This window comes from Neltuma alba, unplaced genomic scaffold, assembly GCF_004799145.2.
Source record: "Neltuma alba isolate B1F8T4 unplaced genomic scaffold, ASM479914v2 tig00006742_pilon, whole genome shotgun sequence".
NCBI lineage: Eukaryota > Viridiplantae > Streptophyta > Magnoliopsida > Fabales > Fabaceae > Neltuma > Neltuma alba.
The window spans coordinates 153,393-171,225 of NW_021634569.1; the positions used below are offsets into that span (position 1 = coordinate 153,393).

The window sequence follows — 17,833 nt, forward strand, 5'->3', positions numbered from 1 at the left end:
TAGGGTAGTTTCCAATGCAATTGATTACATAAAATATTTTAGAAAAGCCAATCTACATTTATTATAAATAACTGACTTAAATAATTTTTTAATTTCTATAAATTAGTTATATGTCTCCTACATTTACTATGAGGAAAAGTATAAATAGATCTATAAATTAGTAAATCCAAACACAATTTTTAATGCCAGATATGCTCCTGGCGCCAAGTACAAGCATGTTGGAGATGATGGAGACTTGGAGATCAAGAAGCTCTTATAGATGCCTAGAATCAAGACCTGCATTGCATAACCCATTAATAGGAATTAGAGTCCAATGACGAGCAAAAATGTTATGAATATATTTTTGAATATTAAGGCTAAGGAAAAGCTTTATAAGGCCTAAGATGCGCAACCAAAAGTCATCACCTATCAATTCATGAGATTAGGCTTGCAATCATCACCTATCAATTCACGAGATTAGGCTTGCAATTAAAGGAGTTGAAGTTAAAGAGATAAGTGAAAAAAAATTTCCAAATAAGCCCTAAAATATAAAAGGGCGTGCAAAAACTTCAAGAGATGGATTTGAGCCAGTTATTATTGAGCCTCAGGCCATAACGAAAGTGGCATCTTTAGGTGTATTTTTGTCTTGGTTTTTGTTTGTTGCATTGGTTATTTGAGTTGTAATGGGCTTAGATATGATCAAATAAAGCCGAAAATGACTTTTTACCTTTTTAGGAGGTTTTTAAGAGTTTTAGATATCATGAACTGATTAAATAAGGTAGACTAGAACATTATTTCCTCCTGTCTTTATTTTAAGTCTCAAATAACTAATTCGCATAGAAGAAACAATTAGTTAAAAACAATAAATATGTTAGATATATACTTTTGTTTCCAAATAAGGAAAAAAATGAAAGAGAATGTGTGGAAAAATTTGATAAGAGAGAATATGTCAAACAAAAGAGAATGAATAATCACAGGCAAAAATGAAAAAATACATTAAATGTTAACAAACCAAATTGAAACTTATCATAAAACGGATCACACCGAAATATTAGTTTGTCTTTTAAAAGTCAGCTTAAAAGCCCAATTATCCTACCATATCCATTGAATTCAAATTAGATGAAATTTGATTCAGATGGATTTTAACCACCGTACCCCCTAATTTCATCACACCTATTGAATTATCTCACGGATTTCATAATATCCTTTTTATCCTGAAAATTATTATCCTTCCATTCGGCCATTATTTTGTTAAAAATTCATTATCCTTCTACTTGCTCCATATAAAGTAACGTGCCTAATTCAATGGGGCTTTAGGGGTTTCAGGGTCTTAGTTTGTGTAGTCTTATTTTCTATTAAAGGTCAAGTGATGTGCACCTATTTTATATATCTATATATATATATATATATATATATTGTAATAAAGAGTTTACTCAACATACTTGCTCCCTTGCATTCTTGTGAGGATACTATAAGAGATTTAAGTGTTTGCTTTACTTGGAACTTTTGAACCAGTGTTTCCCTTGAGTGTTGAGTTTCACATATTATGAAATCCGTGATAAACAAAGCAAAAGGCGATAAACAAACAATATAAGACACAATGTTCTAACCATCTCAGAAGGACCTCTGCCCCTTGAGTGTGAACACCTGGCGTAAACACGCCTCGCACGTAGCTGAAATAGCAACTGACACTCAAAGGCTGACCAACATATTACTCTCTCCGATCCTATATATAAGAAACAAAGCTGGATTAGATCAAAACAATCAGTTGCCTTCTATCACATGGGTGACACTCATGCGTTGGAATTCTCTGATAACATCCATAAAGCAGTGAAGACGTTGGCAAAGCTCTAACATATAGAGGTGACAAAGTTGCACAAATTCAAGCAGGCAAGGTAATAAACACAAGAACCAAGGGAAAAAAATCGAGCACTTAAGATCATTTGCATAAAGACAAATAAAATAAAAGAATGTTAGATCTATTCTCCAATGAGATTACGAGGCAAACTGCGACAACTTTAGCACATACAAAAATAACGGATGGATTAGGTAATTTAGTCCATACCTCCGCCCGTCCAACTTTAATTTTTTGAGCCAATTTTGAGATATCTGTGCAGAGAAGTAAAAGATGCAGAAATTCATTAGAAGTAAACAACGACGGATCAAGCATGCCTATTGTGGAAATATATTAGCTACGCAACATGACTAGCAAATAACAGTGTTATGAAATTCACACTCCTGCTTCTCATAGTATATTTTCACTAAAAGGCTTGAGAGAAAATAGAGGAGCTCAAAATTTTCAAATAAATACCTACAAACTTGAATTCCTTTGGGCATATTAAAGACACTAAACACAGGTTTTGCCATATTAGGGTCCACAATTTTTTTTTTGAGTTCCCAAACACTAGAACAAGCAAAGAAAATCCGTAACATAGTTACATAATTTTAGGGAATAGTGATCAATACAAAAGCTTCCATCAGATGCTGAAACCAATCCACTGCACACAAAACTAAGGCTGTCAACAACAAGGAAAATAGCTAACAGAGCTAACTGCGAAATCAGCATCAATCACCACAGAGCAAGTAAAATAATAGTGACAAATAAAAACTTCAAAGAAAAGCTGAAATGCTGACAGAACAAAAGAGGAACATAATGCACATGGACATAGGGGATCAGAGAAGGGCAAGGAGAGACAGATAAGGGGGGCTTACCATTAGCTATGTGCATCTTTATGAGCCTAAAATCTTCAAGTGTGATACCCTTTTCTTTGTCGAGTGGGTTTACCATATCCACACTTTGAGAAAACTATTGCCTATACTACGAGAATAGGTAACAGCTATTAGGCGAATTAGAGGCAACAGTTTTGAAATATTGCCCAAATCAATCCATATGGAAAATATGTTCTGAAAATTTCCACTGTATGTAAATAACACGTTCTACTTTATCTCTTTGTCCACAACATGCAGTACAGGGTTCAAGTCCGGTGCAATTCCTTCGTGAAGAAATCTGCCCATTATTATCTTCAATTTAGCCTATATCAGATCGGCTTTAGGATGTGACCTCACCTATCCCCAAAAACAAATGTATGTACCATGTTCTTAACCTCTATATATAGTAGTATGCCCAGCAATTTTCCTCACCCTTCTCTGTTTCATTTGAGCTCTGACCTTATCTGCTTCTAATCTTTTACCACAAGAAGTGTAAATATTGGATAATAGAACATATCGACCAGAGTTATCAGAGTCCAACTCCAATATATGTTTTGCAGCAAGTTCGGCCATTTCTACATTCGAATGAATTCTACAGGCGCCAAGCAGTGCTCCCCATACAGCTGCACCTGGCTTTATTGGCATCTTCTGAATAAAGTCATAGGCTTCACAAAGTCGCCCAGCACGACCCAAGAGATCAACCATGCATGCATGATGTTCAGAACCTGGTCTTATACCAAAATCTCTACTCATGGAATTGAAGTGCTCCCAACCCTCCTGTATCAATCCACCATGACTGCATGCTGACAAAACCGACACAAACGTAATGTGATCAGGTTGCTGCAACACCTTCGTCTGATCAAATAAGTCTAACGCTTCTCTAGCATGGCCATGTATCCCATAACCTGAAATCATGGTGCTCCATGAGATTGCATTTTTCTCCTGCATTTGATCGAAAACTCTTCTGGCATATGCCAGATTTCCACATTTCACGTAGAGGTCGACTATAGAAGTTTCAAGAGACACTTGATTTTGGAAGTGGTTCCGAATTACAAAACCGTGAATGAAACGTGCTTGCAGGAAAGATGCCAAATGTGAACAAGTACAAACTACAGCCAGAAGAGTTACCAAATCAGGATGAATTTTCAGTAAGATCATCTCTCTAAAGAGGCCCAAGGCCTCCAAGGGCATATCAGCTTGAGCATAAGATTCAATCATTGACGTCCAACACACCAGATCCTTATCAGTTATCCCATCAAAGAACGCCCGGGCAGCATCAATCCTCCCGCATCTCGCATACATTCTCATGGTAGCATTTTTTATTAATCTATCCAAGCCAAGCCCATTGTCCATCACGATCCTCCGAACTTGGTCAGCTTCCTTTTCTGTGTGCACACATGTCATAGCGTTTAAGATGGAAGCTCTGTTTGGTATAATTCCATTGGCTAACATCTGTGAAAACAAGAATTTGCCTTGGTTGCAGCACCCATTTTGGGCGTATGCACCAATCATTGAGCTCCAAGTGACTATATTCTTGTCATGCAAGTAATCAAACACGTGGCGTGCAATGTCATGACGCCCACACTTGGCATAGAAACTCAGCAGAGAGTTACCCACAGTGACATTAGAGTCATACCCAAGTTGAACCACATCAGCATGAACTGAAATCCCAAACCGATAATCTTGCAGATAAGAACAGGCCTTGAGAACAAACGGGAAGGTGAAATTGTCGGGGTGGAGGGGAAGTTGTCGTCGCATTTCCGTATAAAGTTCCAGAGAACGGTGATAGAGGGAATTTTCGAGGAAGCCACGGATCATAACGTTCCAGAGGAAGACATCGGGAGAGTTGGAGGAGAAGTGAGAAGCAAGAGGGAATAAGGTGGAAGCGAGTGAGATGGAACCTAGAGAGAGGTAGTGAGCAATAAGGTTAGTGGAGAAGAAGATGTTGAAGAAAAGGTCGGACCTGAGCATGCAGCCATGAACACATTTTAAGGATTGGATGGTCCTGCTTTGTTTGATCAAAGAAATGCAATTCTCTGCACTCAACGGCCCTGCTACCATTTTTGCGGGTGAAGCAGAGGAAGAATTTCCCGCAAAGGTGTCCAGAAAACGGCTCGCAGTGAAGAGAGGGATTAATTGAATTACGAGTATTATGATAACAGATAATTAAATTCTAAAATAGCAAAATTTGTATGAAGATTAGAATATCCGTTAGGAAAAAAAAAAGTCCGTATAATGTGAAGCAGACTGGAATATATACGTACACACAAAAACATAATTAATATTAGGAATAATACTATCCTAAATTCTTGAAATTTGACTCTTAAAATTTGATCTCATTTGAGGAGTGTTTAGATAGAAATCAAATTATAGTTTTAAAAGTAATTTTACAGTATAACAAGTATATATATATATAAATGAGTTTGTCTCAGTTTATGATAAAAACACTTTTGGGTGTCCCAAACACTTTTTATGGGGTGTTTGGATGCTCTTAAAATCACTTTTCAGAAATACTTTTCCGTAAATCGAGGCAATCTCCTCCATATGTTTGCTTCGTATACCGTAAAAGCACTTTTGAAACCATAGTTTTGATCTTATCCAAACACTCTTTTAGTTTTAAGGGGTATTGGGATGAAAACAAAACTATGGTTTTAAAAATAATTTTACGGTATACGAAATAAATATATGAAGAAGTTTATCTTAATTCGTAAAAAAATATTTTTAGACAACACTTTTAGCAATAGCTAAACACCCCTTTAGTCCCATTCCAAAGGAACAAAAGCAATGTTTCAATTAAGAGTGTGCATAACGCCCGCATATCAAATAAGTCCATCCAAGTGAGCAAAAAAAGCACCTAGCCCAGCCTAATAAAAAGCTGTCTGAACAAAAATGGGTATTTTCTGGCCAGGCTGATTCACGGGCAAGATCACGGGCAAGATATGTTGCCTTGCCCAAAAAAATATAATTATATATGTATTATAATATATAATGTAATATTATTTTAAACAATTATCCCTTTTATTTTGGCTAAAAAAATTAGGTAAAATTAGAAAAAAAAATGAAAGAAGCATAAAAATTATAATCCTATAAAAAAGTCAAATATCAAAATATAAGATTTAATATGCTAAATTGCTCCAATTCAAATTTCCTTCTTTTCCTCTTATCTCCAATTTTTTTTAAAAAAATAAAAAATAAAACCACCTTTCAACTCTTGTGCTTTCAAATGACTATAAGAATCCACCAACTATATGAATGAACTACAAAATTAACTCAATTATTAAATATTTTTTTACCTCTCATAAGAAATCGAAGGCTGAAGAACAAGACTAGTAAGCCTTATATATATACTCCTCCGGTCCTTATTATAAGACCCTATTTGACTTTTTATTTGGTCCTAATTATAAGACCCCAATCCATTTTATCTCTTATATTTATGCATTTTTTTTCAAGATAATCCTTCTAATAATGATAGTTTTAGCCAATATACTTAATTAGCAAGAATATTTTAGGAATGACAACACTTATTTATTATAAATAACCAACTTAACTTACTTCCTTAATCTCTTCAAATAAGTCAATTGGGTCTTATAATTAGGACCGGAGGAGTATATATATATGAATAATTGAGTCATTCATGATAATTTTTTCCCTCTCATTTGTCTTAAAGCATGATAATTGATTTTTTTTTTCTACACATGATATAGGCAAGGTGTTACTAAGTTAGGCAGAAAAGCCCGTTTTGCCTAGCCCGTCTTTGCTTAGCCCAAAATGGTTAGAGCATTACTAAGCAGTAGGCTACTTTCATGCTAGATATCAGGCATGGCACTTGCTTTTTCTCAGCCCTGTCTATATGCAGCCCTAGTTCCAAGGACGAAAAAATAACAAATCTATGGAGAAAACAAAATAAAGTCAAATTTAAGTGACCAAAATCCCTAGTTTTAAATTTTAGGGATCAAAATCAAAATGATACCAAAAGCATTGGTTTTAAAAATTTGAAATCAAAACTAAAATGAGATCAAACTTTAAGGGCTAAATTTGGTAATACTGCTTAATTTTATCAATTTTAAGAAATATTTAAGGGAGAATTACAATGATGTTTCAAGAAAGGAAAATAATTACAAAACAAATCTCAAAAGTTATCATTCCCTGCTTTAAAATTTGTCATTACAGGCTATTCAGGTTATTATTGAGACTTTTTAATAATTATTTCCCTTCATTGGGACCTTATTATAATTCTCCCAAAATTTAATTATGAATATTTTGAAAATAATGAATTACTATCTCAGGTCCTTAATATAAGAGCTAGTTGATTAATTTGAGTAAATTAAGAAAGTTTGTTAAGTTAGTTATTTGTAATAAATAAGTGTTTTCTTTTCTAAAATACTCTTACTAATCATGTGTATTAGCTAGAATTATTATTTGATAGAATTTTTAAAATGTGCAAACCACTACAAGGACTATTTTAAAAAATAAATAAATATAAAAGACAAAATAAACTGAGATTTTATATTTAGGACTAAATTAAAAGTTAAATCAGTTCTTATATTAAAAATTGAATGTAGTATTTTTTTTTTTAACCAAACGAAAATAATGAATTATAAAACTTTAGTGAAGATAAAAGGTTTAAAGAGCAAATTTCCCTAGAAAACTTTCTCCAGAAGCATTGGGCACCTGGAAACTATTTTAGAGGCAAACTTCTCCAGAAGTTTGAAATGGTAGCAAGTTATTAAAGATCTAATGTTAATCATTAAAATAATGATATTAAACATTGCATGAGATAAAATTGTTATGATTTCAAACTTTGGAAACAAATTTGTGTCAAAAGAAATTTTCAATTACCTAGCAGCACCCCTAAATGAAAAGTTTCCGAACAAATTTGCAAGCTAAGCTAAGATAAAATCATACATTGTGGGCACATATATGTCCGTGTATACATATTATTTTCGCTTCTTAATATAAGAGCTAGTTTGACATTCAATTTTAGTTATTAATATAAATTCTAATTCACTTTATCTCTAATATTTATTCTTTTTTTTTTTCTCAAGATAGTCATTGTAGTAATTATACATATTATCAATATAGTTATACCTAATACACATTATTAGTAAAATATTTTTAAAAAAATCTAATTATTATAAATAACCAATTAATTTCTTTAATTTTTAAATTAGTTAACCATCGCTTATGTTAATATTAATATACTACTTCCGGTTCTAATTATAAGAACTAGTTGACTAATTTGAAGAGACTAAGGAAATAAGTTAAGTTAGTTATTTGTAATAAATATATGTTGCATTTCTTAAAATATTCTTGCTAATCAAATGTGTTGGCTACAACTGCTATTATCAGAAAAATTATCTTAAAAAAAATATAAATATGAGATATAAAATGAATTAGCTTTTATAATTACCATCAAAATAAAATAAAAGGTAAACAAGGGTTTAATACTGCCGGAGGTAGAATTAAAGACATGGGGTGGTGTACCTGTATATGTAGCAGCTTCTTTACTCCCACCGCCTCATTTCCCTCTCTTCCAATTCCTCATCGCAGTCGCGCCGGTGAAGCTGGAGCACAAATAGTCATATGCAATACAACAATAGTACCTACCAGATGGCTTCAAAAGGATGCGAGATAGTCCCTCGGCTTTGCTGCCGTCACCGCCACCATCACCACCACCGCCCACACCACCATCACTGCCACGGCGTCCTTTCTTACTGCGCATTCCACAACCATTACTTTCACTGTCACTGTCACCGTCAAGGATCCAATAGTGTAACTCCTTCTCTTCCTCCTCAAAATCCAGCGTCTTTCGTTCCCTTTCCTATTGGAAACAATTCAAATGTGGTGGCTGCTGAGCATAAAGCAGCCGACGGTGCTGCCGCTCAGTAAGATAGATTTATCTTTGTTTTCCTTTCTCAATCCTCTCAAATTTTTCTCCATTTATATTTTTATTTTTCTGCTTGTTCTTTGTGTAATAAATCAGTTTATGTTGTATAGAGAGAAAGCGGTAATGCGCTTAAGCTGATTCTACTTGGAAACAATATTCGGTGGCGCAAGACAACTCAATTCTTAAATGTGTTTACTGTCTTAGTAGACGTTCGATGCAGTAAAATGGGAGAAAGAGGATTAGGACTTGAAGAAACTAGATGAATAGAGTGAGGCCTTGATATTGAAGAATTTAAGGAATTTTACGTGCGAAATGATGAATTATGGCACGATAGATATCAAAATTTCCTAGCGAAGCTATGATACTGCTGGATTTAAAGCTGAGGTTGAGACGAAATATAAAAAGGTCTAAAAGTTACAAGTTAGCGGAAATTGTGAAGAGATCTCGGGACATGTTGACTAGTCTTTATGTGACTTTCTTGACTGGTGAGCACTACTCTGTTCCGTAATGTAATGGTTCCAGTACATCACGGGGATAGAAAATTAGGAGGATTAAACTCATGGGAATATGAAAATGGTCAGGATCATATGATAAGGACCTTGATAGCACAGGGATTTCACTAGTGACATCTCAGAGAGATATTGGTGGCCATCATAAAATGCAAAAGAAATAAAAGCTTAGTCAGTAATTTTCGGTATCCCTTTTCTGGTATCCTTTTTATTATCTTGTATGCTTTAGATTCCTATAGAGGGCATTATGCAGGATCTCTTGTGGCACATCACTTAAGTTAGTCAGGAAGTTTGCCGGGAAATATAACGAGGACGTGGTCTTGGGTATGACAGAGACTTGTGCTGTTTGATGTCCACCGCCTTGCCCATTTTTTTCCCACCAAATAGAAGGAATTGGATTTTGCATACTTTGGATTATTTACTTTTACTTCCTTCAATTTCTTATTTGAAATCCAAATTTCCAAAGTTTTGCTATGTCTAAATCTTTTTGGAATGTCAATGCTCTCTCTCAGGTGGAGGTTTTTGTTTGGAGTTTGAACCTTGGTACAGATATTATGTTTCAAACATGTGGACCTAATCAGGTTATTCACATGATGTTTGCATGATGTGTCATTGGAGTTCCAATGTAAACTTTCATATTTCTGCATTTTGAAATGGCATGACGGATCTGGAATGGACAGTTTCACGTCTTCAATAAACATTGGGCCGTTCTCTAGATAATAAGTTCAATATTTTAGGGAGCAAGGAGAATTAACGCATCTGGAAGAATGCTGTTTTGGCAGACTCGTGGTTGGAATGGAACTCGAGTTTTATAAGAGAAGTTTTTTCAATCACATCTTTTGGATAAGAATTCTGTTTTTCCCTGGACTTCCCTTCAGGTTTTAACAAGCAGTTACGGGGTTTTTTTTTTTTTGGGGGGGGGTTGTTGTGAGAGGGGTCCCTGTATTGAGTCACGGACTAACAGGGGATTAGAAAGATCATAGTTAATGTTTGTTTAGTTTTTGCATCATGATTTGAGATGATTCCTTTTCTTTGTTGCTGAATTGGTTTTTATTCTTGTGAAAACTTCTTATAAAAATTAGACCAACCCTGGAGGAAAGAAATCTTCAGATTAACATAACTCTGCCAAGGTTGTTTTACTCAACACTGGAAATAGCTGAAGTCTGGCATACTTGCACATGAATTATGAGTCTGTTGGTCATCGTAGGAGTTTCTGTGTGACACAGGCATTCGTTTATGATGATTAGGAAACTAGCTCTGTGGCTACAGGTTCCATGATACGGAGCGCTCCTGAAACCTAAGATGGCTCCATTGAGCTCCCAAATCTCATTCCATGGCAGTCTGAGCTTGCCTTTGAACTCCCTGAACTGGCCCATGCCGTGCATATCCTTTGCCATTGCAATGGAAAGCAACATGGTTTTGCTACCAGTTGGGGTGTAATTGAACCAATGAGAATAGGAAATAAAGAAGGAAGGAGAAGATTGAAATAGGAAGAATAGGAACTCGCTGGATTATCATAAAGTTAGAATCTAACTATAATAAACTAAAGCCTTGGAGAACCTCGGTCTGCTCTGAATCATACTTCCATTCCTCATAACTTCATCATATAATAACTCCCATGTGAACATAAAACCACACGTAAGGACTGCCAACACATCAAGGAGGTTAAAAGTATCTCCCTAATGTCCCTCTCAAGCACTAACAGATGCTACATCTGTGATGCTTTACGCTCTAGGCTGCTTCTTCCTTCTGATGTGGGTGATAATAGGTGGATTTTTATCAGTGTGTGGCTACTTTAGGTCTCAATGTTAACTTTCAATCCTCAAAACTTGCTTACAAAATCAACCCTGTACCCATGTATAGGCACTGCGGCCTATTGAAGTTCATTATTCCTTGCATGCCTTGCCGCTTGTTCTCCATCTTCCTACATAGCGCTACACATACGTAAAAGAGAAAAACTTAATGAAAGCACTACATAAACACACAAAACATTGCAGAAACATCTAAAACAACCGATTCATAATCCATGTAATACCTTCCCTTATTTCTCTGTTGATTGTCATGTTCTCTTTGTTATGGTAAACCTGTACTTCGTGGAACTATATAAACAATAAAAGTGGCTAGTAGGAGCTAGAGATTGAGGAAATCACGGGTGAGCATAGGACAAAATCAAGAGATTGGAGAAGACAGATTTATCAGGATTTCAAGGTTAAATTACATAAAACCCTCTTAATTTTGCGTCAGTTGCACATAATCTTCCTGACATTTCCAAGTTTAAATTTAACCTCTTAACCTTTTATTCTTTTTATCATGGATCCCTTATTGTTAAGTTACCTTTATTTTTTTTGACACATGTTGTCACGTCAGATTAATACAAGACACATGGCATCCTACATGATATCCTACGTAAGTTAATAATGTTATAAAACCTTCCTAAGCTTTAAGACAGTTGCATACCCCCTGGGGGCGGGAACTTTAGAAGATTAACTTTAAATTTTGAAATATCAAGGGGGTTATATGCAATCCGTCTAAAGTTTGGGGGGTTAAGATAACGTTAACTTAGCAGCAAGGGCTCATGATTTTTTTTTTTTTTTTTAAAAAGTAAGGTAAATTTAAACTTTGAAATGTCAGGAAAGTTACGTGCAATTGACCTAAAATTCAGCAGAGTTTTGTATAATGTAGCTGGATTTCAATTTTGAAGTTAAGAATTTTTTTGATTGTACCTGACAATTTCCATGAAGCATTCAAATATACAAGTGCCTACCATGAGTAGTTTTCATTAATAACTGCAACCCACTCGTTATTTGATGTGTGGATAAAAGACAAACCATCCAAACTTTGTGCTGGAACTAAATTTCAAGAGAATGAGAATAACATGATTGAAAAACTATAGATTACTACTAATAACCTTGTAACCTAGTGATATGAAAACTCTCTTGTAAGTAAGAGGTTGTAGGTTCAATCCTGCTTGTAATCTCAAGCTGTTAGTGCTTACTCCTCTAAATTAAAAGAAATAAAAGAACTGTAGGTTACTTGGTTACAGAGGCTTCCAACCTTTTTTTTTTGAGTAGGATGGTATCGCTAACTCCTCCGGTATCCCACACCACATTGGGTGCAGACTAATCCGGAGCGCCCCCTAGAAGAGGACTTCCTAGGATTCGAGCCCATGACATGGTAGGGACGTGGCGCCTTGCCTTCCCGTTTGCGACCAGTCGGACTTCCAACCTTTTAAGTGGAGGCTCACGGTAGCAGTATTAAAATATAGGGGAAAAAACATTTTCTGCTGATATTTTATTGCATTTTGGATGATGTGTACAGTTAGCCTAAAATATCTCACTTCATAATGCTGATGATGCTTCCTTTAAAGCTCCTTTGTAATATTTTCTTGTTATAATTCTAACTCCGTCAAAGAAATAAAATCGATAGCTTCTCAAACTGATGCATGGCAAGCCTCACAACACAGTAATCACGCAAACTATTTCATTCACTCCATCATCTTCATATACTTTCATCTATTTATACTGATAGAGATGTACATTTAATATCAAAAATACCCCTATCTGCACTTTCCTAGTTACCTCCTCTAACTATAATTACATAATTACCTCTGATCATTAACAGCAGCTAACTCTGAACGTTGTTGGTTGGTATGCAGGATTTCACAAGAGCAGGAGCATCTGGATCTAGATGAGGAAGAGGATGAGGAGCCAATTTTTGTTCTAACTGACGAATGGAGGGATTTCTTTGCAAAATCTGAAGCTCGAAGGCGACAAGGTATTTCTTAATATTTCCCGTGCATTTATTTGTCTACGTTTGTGAATAAAATCTACAAGATTGCATTTTTCATATATAAAACAATTGTGTGCGTCTGATTGTGTGCCTGTATGTACTTTATTCTCCATCCTGAACTTAATTGGCTGGTCCAGAATGAAGCATGTCATCAAGGCACTTGAATTTGATGATTAGGATAAGAGAGTCGGGAACTAATTAATGGGCTATTATGTATCTGCCACCTAATATATTTATATAAATATCATGCAGAGAAGAAGAACCGGAAGAAGGGAAAGAAGTAAAGATAGTAGATGGAAATGTTTTGACCAATTTGAGAGAGAACAAATGATTCCTCCACGGCTGATCAGGAAGCTTCAGAAGAGCCATTGATAATTGGTCAAGATCCTGCTGATGACGATGCGATTTTTTTTCTGGGGTCAGTCAAAAGAGGATAAACTATTACTACATAGAGTCGTTTGAAAAGGTATACTGTTAAATTTGTCTGTGATTTTAGGATGAATGCTCGACTAATTGTATTAGTTTATCATTTGTAAATCAGCACAGACCAATCTATTAAAGTAATATAATATTGAATTTCATTGTTTTAAGCTTTACATATGTGTTCCGGGCAACGTAGTGATGCCAATGGAAAATGCAACGCAAAATGAACGTAACCTTATCATAGAGATTATTGATAAGGATTAAAGGAAATATATTCAACCTTCTAGCAAAGTCTTAAAAACTAGGTTAGTTGTTAACCTACTGCACAGTTCATGGTTTATTGATTTAATAATAGCCTTTTCTGTTTTTGCCAATGATCGACTTGTAGTTTACTCATATAGATAAACTTGTTATGAATACTATGGCTTAGTGTATGTATGTCTATCTCCCTCTTCCCAAGTAACCCCACTACTTCCACTGTTCCACCGATCTTGTAACCCCGGCTCCCGCTCACATTCATGGTTCAGTATTTGTCATTTACGTAGGAGTGTAACCCATGTGCAACCATTTGTGTTGTATGTAAGAAGTATACAAGATATCTCTCTCATTCTCTTGCCTCCATCTCTTTTATAGACTAGACATTGTAGTAAGGATCTTAATCTTATGCTGATTTACTTCTTAGCTATTCTATTTTCTTAATATTAATTTTCATTTAACTTTTGTAATGGTGAAATAGGGGATGAAGAATAATTAGAATTTATTTATCTTTATTATCCTTATTATCTTTTAAAATTATGATTTGGATCAGATTTAGGATTTGTTAATATTTTAATATTTCTAGAGCTTTATTAATACAGCTAAGGTTTCTCATCTGTACTCATTTTTTGGTTTTGATTATAGAATTCCTTTTCCCTACCTCTTCCTTTATTCTATTGTTCTCTTCTCCCATATTCTCCTCCCTTTTTATGATAGTATCGTCATGTTGAATCTTACAAAATTTGAATTTTTGCCTCTTGACACTAATGAAAAGAATTACTTTCCTTGTGGAAATTCATCTGCATGTCAACGGTTTAGAAGACATAATCAAAGAAGGAAATCAAGCAACGATTTTGACTTTATCTTGATTGGATGCTTAATTGCCTTCTATGATTGTGTTTCTTGGCATTTGGATAAAGTTCCACATATAGTATCCAAATTAAATAGGAAAAATGACAGAAAAATGATTCTTAAATTTCAAAATCCCCTAATAGGTTAAATAAGTAAAATTTCAGTTTAGGTATAAGTGACTAAATTGGGATTAGCAAATTTGTTGAAATGTCTATATTGCCCTTTATTTCTTTATTAAAAAAAAACCCAAACAACCACACTTGTTAGCCGATCACTGGATCTTCAGTGCCGGTGGTGACAGCCAGAGTTTAGGTGGGCTGCCATCACCCAAGCTTTGACAATCGACTGATGACTGGTTGTCAAACCTCGAGCAATTTTTTTTCAGAATCTTTACAACTTCAGTGTCACAGTTAACAAATTTTTTAATGTTATTAACAAGTTTAGTATAGTAGTTAACAATAAGATTTCTAGAAAATTCAAAAAGTGAGGTTTTCACAACTTCAATAACGAGATTAACAAATTTTTTAACGCTATTAACAAGTTTGATATAGTAGTTAACGACATGTTTTCTAAAAAATTCAAAAAAATGGTATTTTTATAACTTTATTAACGCGGTTAACAAGTCACATAACGATATTATTAACTATCATAGCACCATTAGCAAATTTTTCCTATGAAGGTTATGTTTTTAATATTAGCTTTTGTACATCCAAAATTTTTCATTTATTAGATAGTCACTATAGTTATGAGAGTTGTTAATATCATTACATAACTTGTTGTTAGAATTGTTAATATCGTTACATGACTTGTTAACTAGACTACTGAAGTTATAGAAATGCTGCTTTTTGAATTTCTCATAAACCTGCTATTAACTATTATTGAAATTGTTAACAGCATTATAGAACTTGCTAACTGCACTACTGAAGTTATAATGTTACTTTTTGAATTTTCCGAAAAACTTATTGTCAACTATTATATCAAACTTGTTAATAGCATCAAAGAATTTGTTAATCGTATTACTGGAATTGTAAAATTTTTTTAAAAAAAGTTTGTCCTGGCTGCCGTCTAGCTACCGAAGCTCTGGTAACGATGGCTCACCTAATATTTGATAATCGACATCGTCACTGGAGCTCCAATGACCCACTGATCGGAGAGTGTTTGATTTTTTTTTAAAGAAAAAAAATTAAAGGCAATATGATCATTTCAACAAATTTGCAAAATCCAATTTGGTCACATATATCTAAATTGAAATTTTACTTATTCAAGTTATCACTTTTAATGTAAGATATCTAAAATTTTAATATTGAATCAAGTGTTTTAGAAAAATTTATGTAAATGGTATTGTTATTAAATATTTTTAACGTAGGTTTAACTTAATAATAATGTACTTAATAACCTGAAATTTTGATAAATATATTATTTTGAAGTGTCAAATCAGTAAAAATAAAGTCACTAAAATTCAAAATGAATTGAAGTTTGAATGAAAATTGGAGAAATTAAATGATTAATATGATTTTCTAAATCATATTTGAAAGTTGCACTTTGCCATGACATGTGCGCGCGCGCATAATTAGCATAAACCATTTCAAACTGGATCCCCACTAGACAGGTTATGACTTAGAGAAGTCTCCTTCTACGAAGTTGAATTATTTAATTTAGTTTCTATGATTATATGATCTCAAAAGCATGACATTATTTAAAAACTGAATCTTTATTCAATCCAGTCATCATTAGAATTATTTAATTAAATTCAAAATTAATCAAAATTGAACTCTTAAAACTAAGCACACTTTCCAAATATATTTCTTATCAAACCATCGATATATAATCTAAAATTTATTTTAAAAAATTCCACTATAAGTCATAACATAGTGTGCTCAATTTAATATTTTTTTTAAAAAGAGTGTGTTCATTCCTTAAACTTCATGCAATACATAAGATCCCACATCTAATTCTGTAATAAAATTACAACACTCATCGGCATGAATGAAATGAATCACAGATCACTGATATTCTTTCAGAGGCTATCAACAAGTTAAAAACAACTCAGTAATCCGCGCCCTCACATTTAATCATTTTAAGCTGACTAGTGGCCATATTCAAAGAATGTTCTAAAGTAAAGAACATGACCTTGAAGAAAGTTCACTAGCTCAGGGATCAAACTTCCCTCCCCCATGATTCATTTTTATTTATTAACTGCAGAAGAGAGCTTTTAAGACCTGAAGCCTAGCTTGCTAAGAGCAGCATTGATCCGCTCCTCTGTGAACATTCGATTGCTTTCATAGAAATCAAGAATCTCCATCGATATATTTTTCACCTGTCAGAGAACAATACAAGACCATTGATACACACACACCCTCATCAAAGATCAATTTATCTAAACAGCATGAAACCATTCTAAGGAATACAACAAAATCTAAATTTCAACTCCGATAACTTAATTCAGCAACACAATAAAGGAGCTATTAGATGATGGGACAGTCAATAGGCAGTCCGATGACTAAACTCTTTCATAATCCTAGACCACAAATTAACTGTAAGAAATAGCATTCTTAATATTATTTTTGCCCAAACAAACCCCCCCACCAAATAAGAAAAGAAAGAAAGAAAACCCAGCAACTTCCGAATTTATCAGGACCATATTTCCACATCTTGCTTTTTCTGACAATAATATGAATATATAACGAATTCAGGACAGAAAAACTAAATTGAAAACAGCAAACTCGTTCCAAAGTTCCACAGATACTTGGGTTATATTTTGTGTAAAGTAGTAAGGATCCGATAACAATAATGAAGGCATGTACTCGAGATTCACGTCATATCTCATTCCAACAACCGTACAAGGATCATAACAGCTCCCTCTACTAGAAAGGGGGGGGGGTGAATGTTTCGGTTCAGCAAAAGTTGAAGTATCATGCTATCATCTTTCAAGTTTTCAAGAAAAAGTTTGCACAAGAGGCGATCAAGAGCTGATAAAGAGAATCCAAAGAAGAGAAGGAAAAATTATAAGCAACAAAGTGCATGCATATAAATCTAATGAGATACTCACTACATTCATATCGACACGAAGCTCTTCAAACCAAGCAGTGGTGTCTTTCTCCCTGAGGACACTAGCAATGAATATGCATGCTAAAGCGATCAGATGTGGAGGATGCACAAGAATTAGGTCCATCTTGTAGGTTCATTTACTAGTCCCCTGTGGGCAAGAACAATATGTTTATGATATGGTATATTAATATAGATGAAGCAGTAGCGATCACACGATTATCTTTTCTTGGGAGAATAAAAAATATTTGTCAACAGGAAAAAGAACAAAAGAAGACATTAGCTCAAGCAAGCAGCATGGCTGACAATTGTGATAACAGATCAACCCCACTAGCACCAGCAAGATGTATACTGAGATAATAGGATAAGCGTTCTTATTGAATAA

General features: G+C 34.3%; 2 protein-coding genes and 1 long non-coding RNA gene across 5 annotated transcripts; 1 reads left to right on the forward strand and 2 right to left on the reverse strand.

The window, feature by feature from the left end:
- Positions 1-213: 213 nt before the first annotated feature.
- On the reverse strand, positions 214-3,963 carry LOC114751083 (pentatricopeptide repeat-containing protein At1g06140, mitochondrial-like). Of its 3 annotated transcripts, none has more exons than XM_028939746.1 (3): positions 2,692-3,963; positions 2,045-2,088; positions 214-276 (listed from the first exon to the last, which is right to left on the reverse strand). In XM_028939746.1, the coding sequence occupies exon 1, from the start codon at positions 3,904-3,906 to the stop codon at positions 3,079-3,081; it is 828 nt and encodes a 275-aa protein (XP_028795579.1). In that variant the 5' UTR covers positions 3,907-3,963; the 3' UTR covers positions 214-276; positions 2,045-2,088; positions 2,692-3,078. The 3 variants fall into 3 exon arrangements, with proteins under 3 accessions (XP_028795579.1, XP_028795577.1, XP_028795580.1); XM_028939744.1 differs by lacking the exon at positions 214-276 and adding an exon at positions 1,472-1,705; XM_028939747.1 differs by lacking the exons at positions 214-276; positions 2,045-2,088 and adding an exon at positions 1,472-1,705.
- Positions 3,964-8,204: 4,241 nt separating this feature from the next.
- On the forward strand, positions 8,205-13,469 carry LOC114751084 (SKI/DACH domain-containing protein 1). The gene is made up of 3 exons (XM_028939748.1): positions 8,205-8,573; positions 12,740-12,858; positions 13,126-13,469. The coding sequence occupies exons 1-3, from the start codon at positions 8,272-8,274 to the stop codon at positions 13,155-13,157; spliced, it is 453 nt and encodes a 150-aa protein (XP_028795581.1). The 5' UTR covers positions 8,205-8,271; the 3' UTR covers positions 13,158-13,469.
- A 2,815-nt stretch (positions 13,470-16,284) lies between these two features.
- On the reverse strand, positions 16,285-17,578 carry LOC114751093 (uncharacterized). The gene is made up of 2 exons (XR_003740710.1): positions 17,453-17,578; positions 16,285-16,720 (listed from the first exon to the last, which is right to left on the reverse strand). It is a non-coding gene; the product is annotated as an uncharacterized LOC114751093 (long non-coding RNA).
- Positions 17,579-17,833: the final 255 nt, after the last annotated feature.

Bases quoted from the DNA above. Each gene is read 5' to 3' on its own strand.
- LOC114751083 (XM_028939746.1), bottom strand. From the start codon at position 3,906: ATGATTGAATCTTATGCTCAAGCTGATATGCCCTTGGAGGCCTTGGGC.
- LOC114751084 (XM_028939748.1), top strand. From the start codon at position 8,272: ATGCAATACAACAATAGTACCTACCAGATGGCTTCAAAAGGATGCGAG. The intron at 8,574-12,739 runs GTAAGATAGATT...GTTGGTATGCAG, and splicing joins GCCGACGGTGCTGCCGCTCA to GATTTCACAAGAGCAGGAGC. The intron at 12,859-13,125 runs GTATTTCTTAAT...AATATCATGCAG, and splicing joins TGAAGCTCGAAGGCGACAAG to AGAAGAAGAACCGGAAGAAG.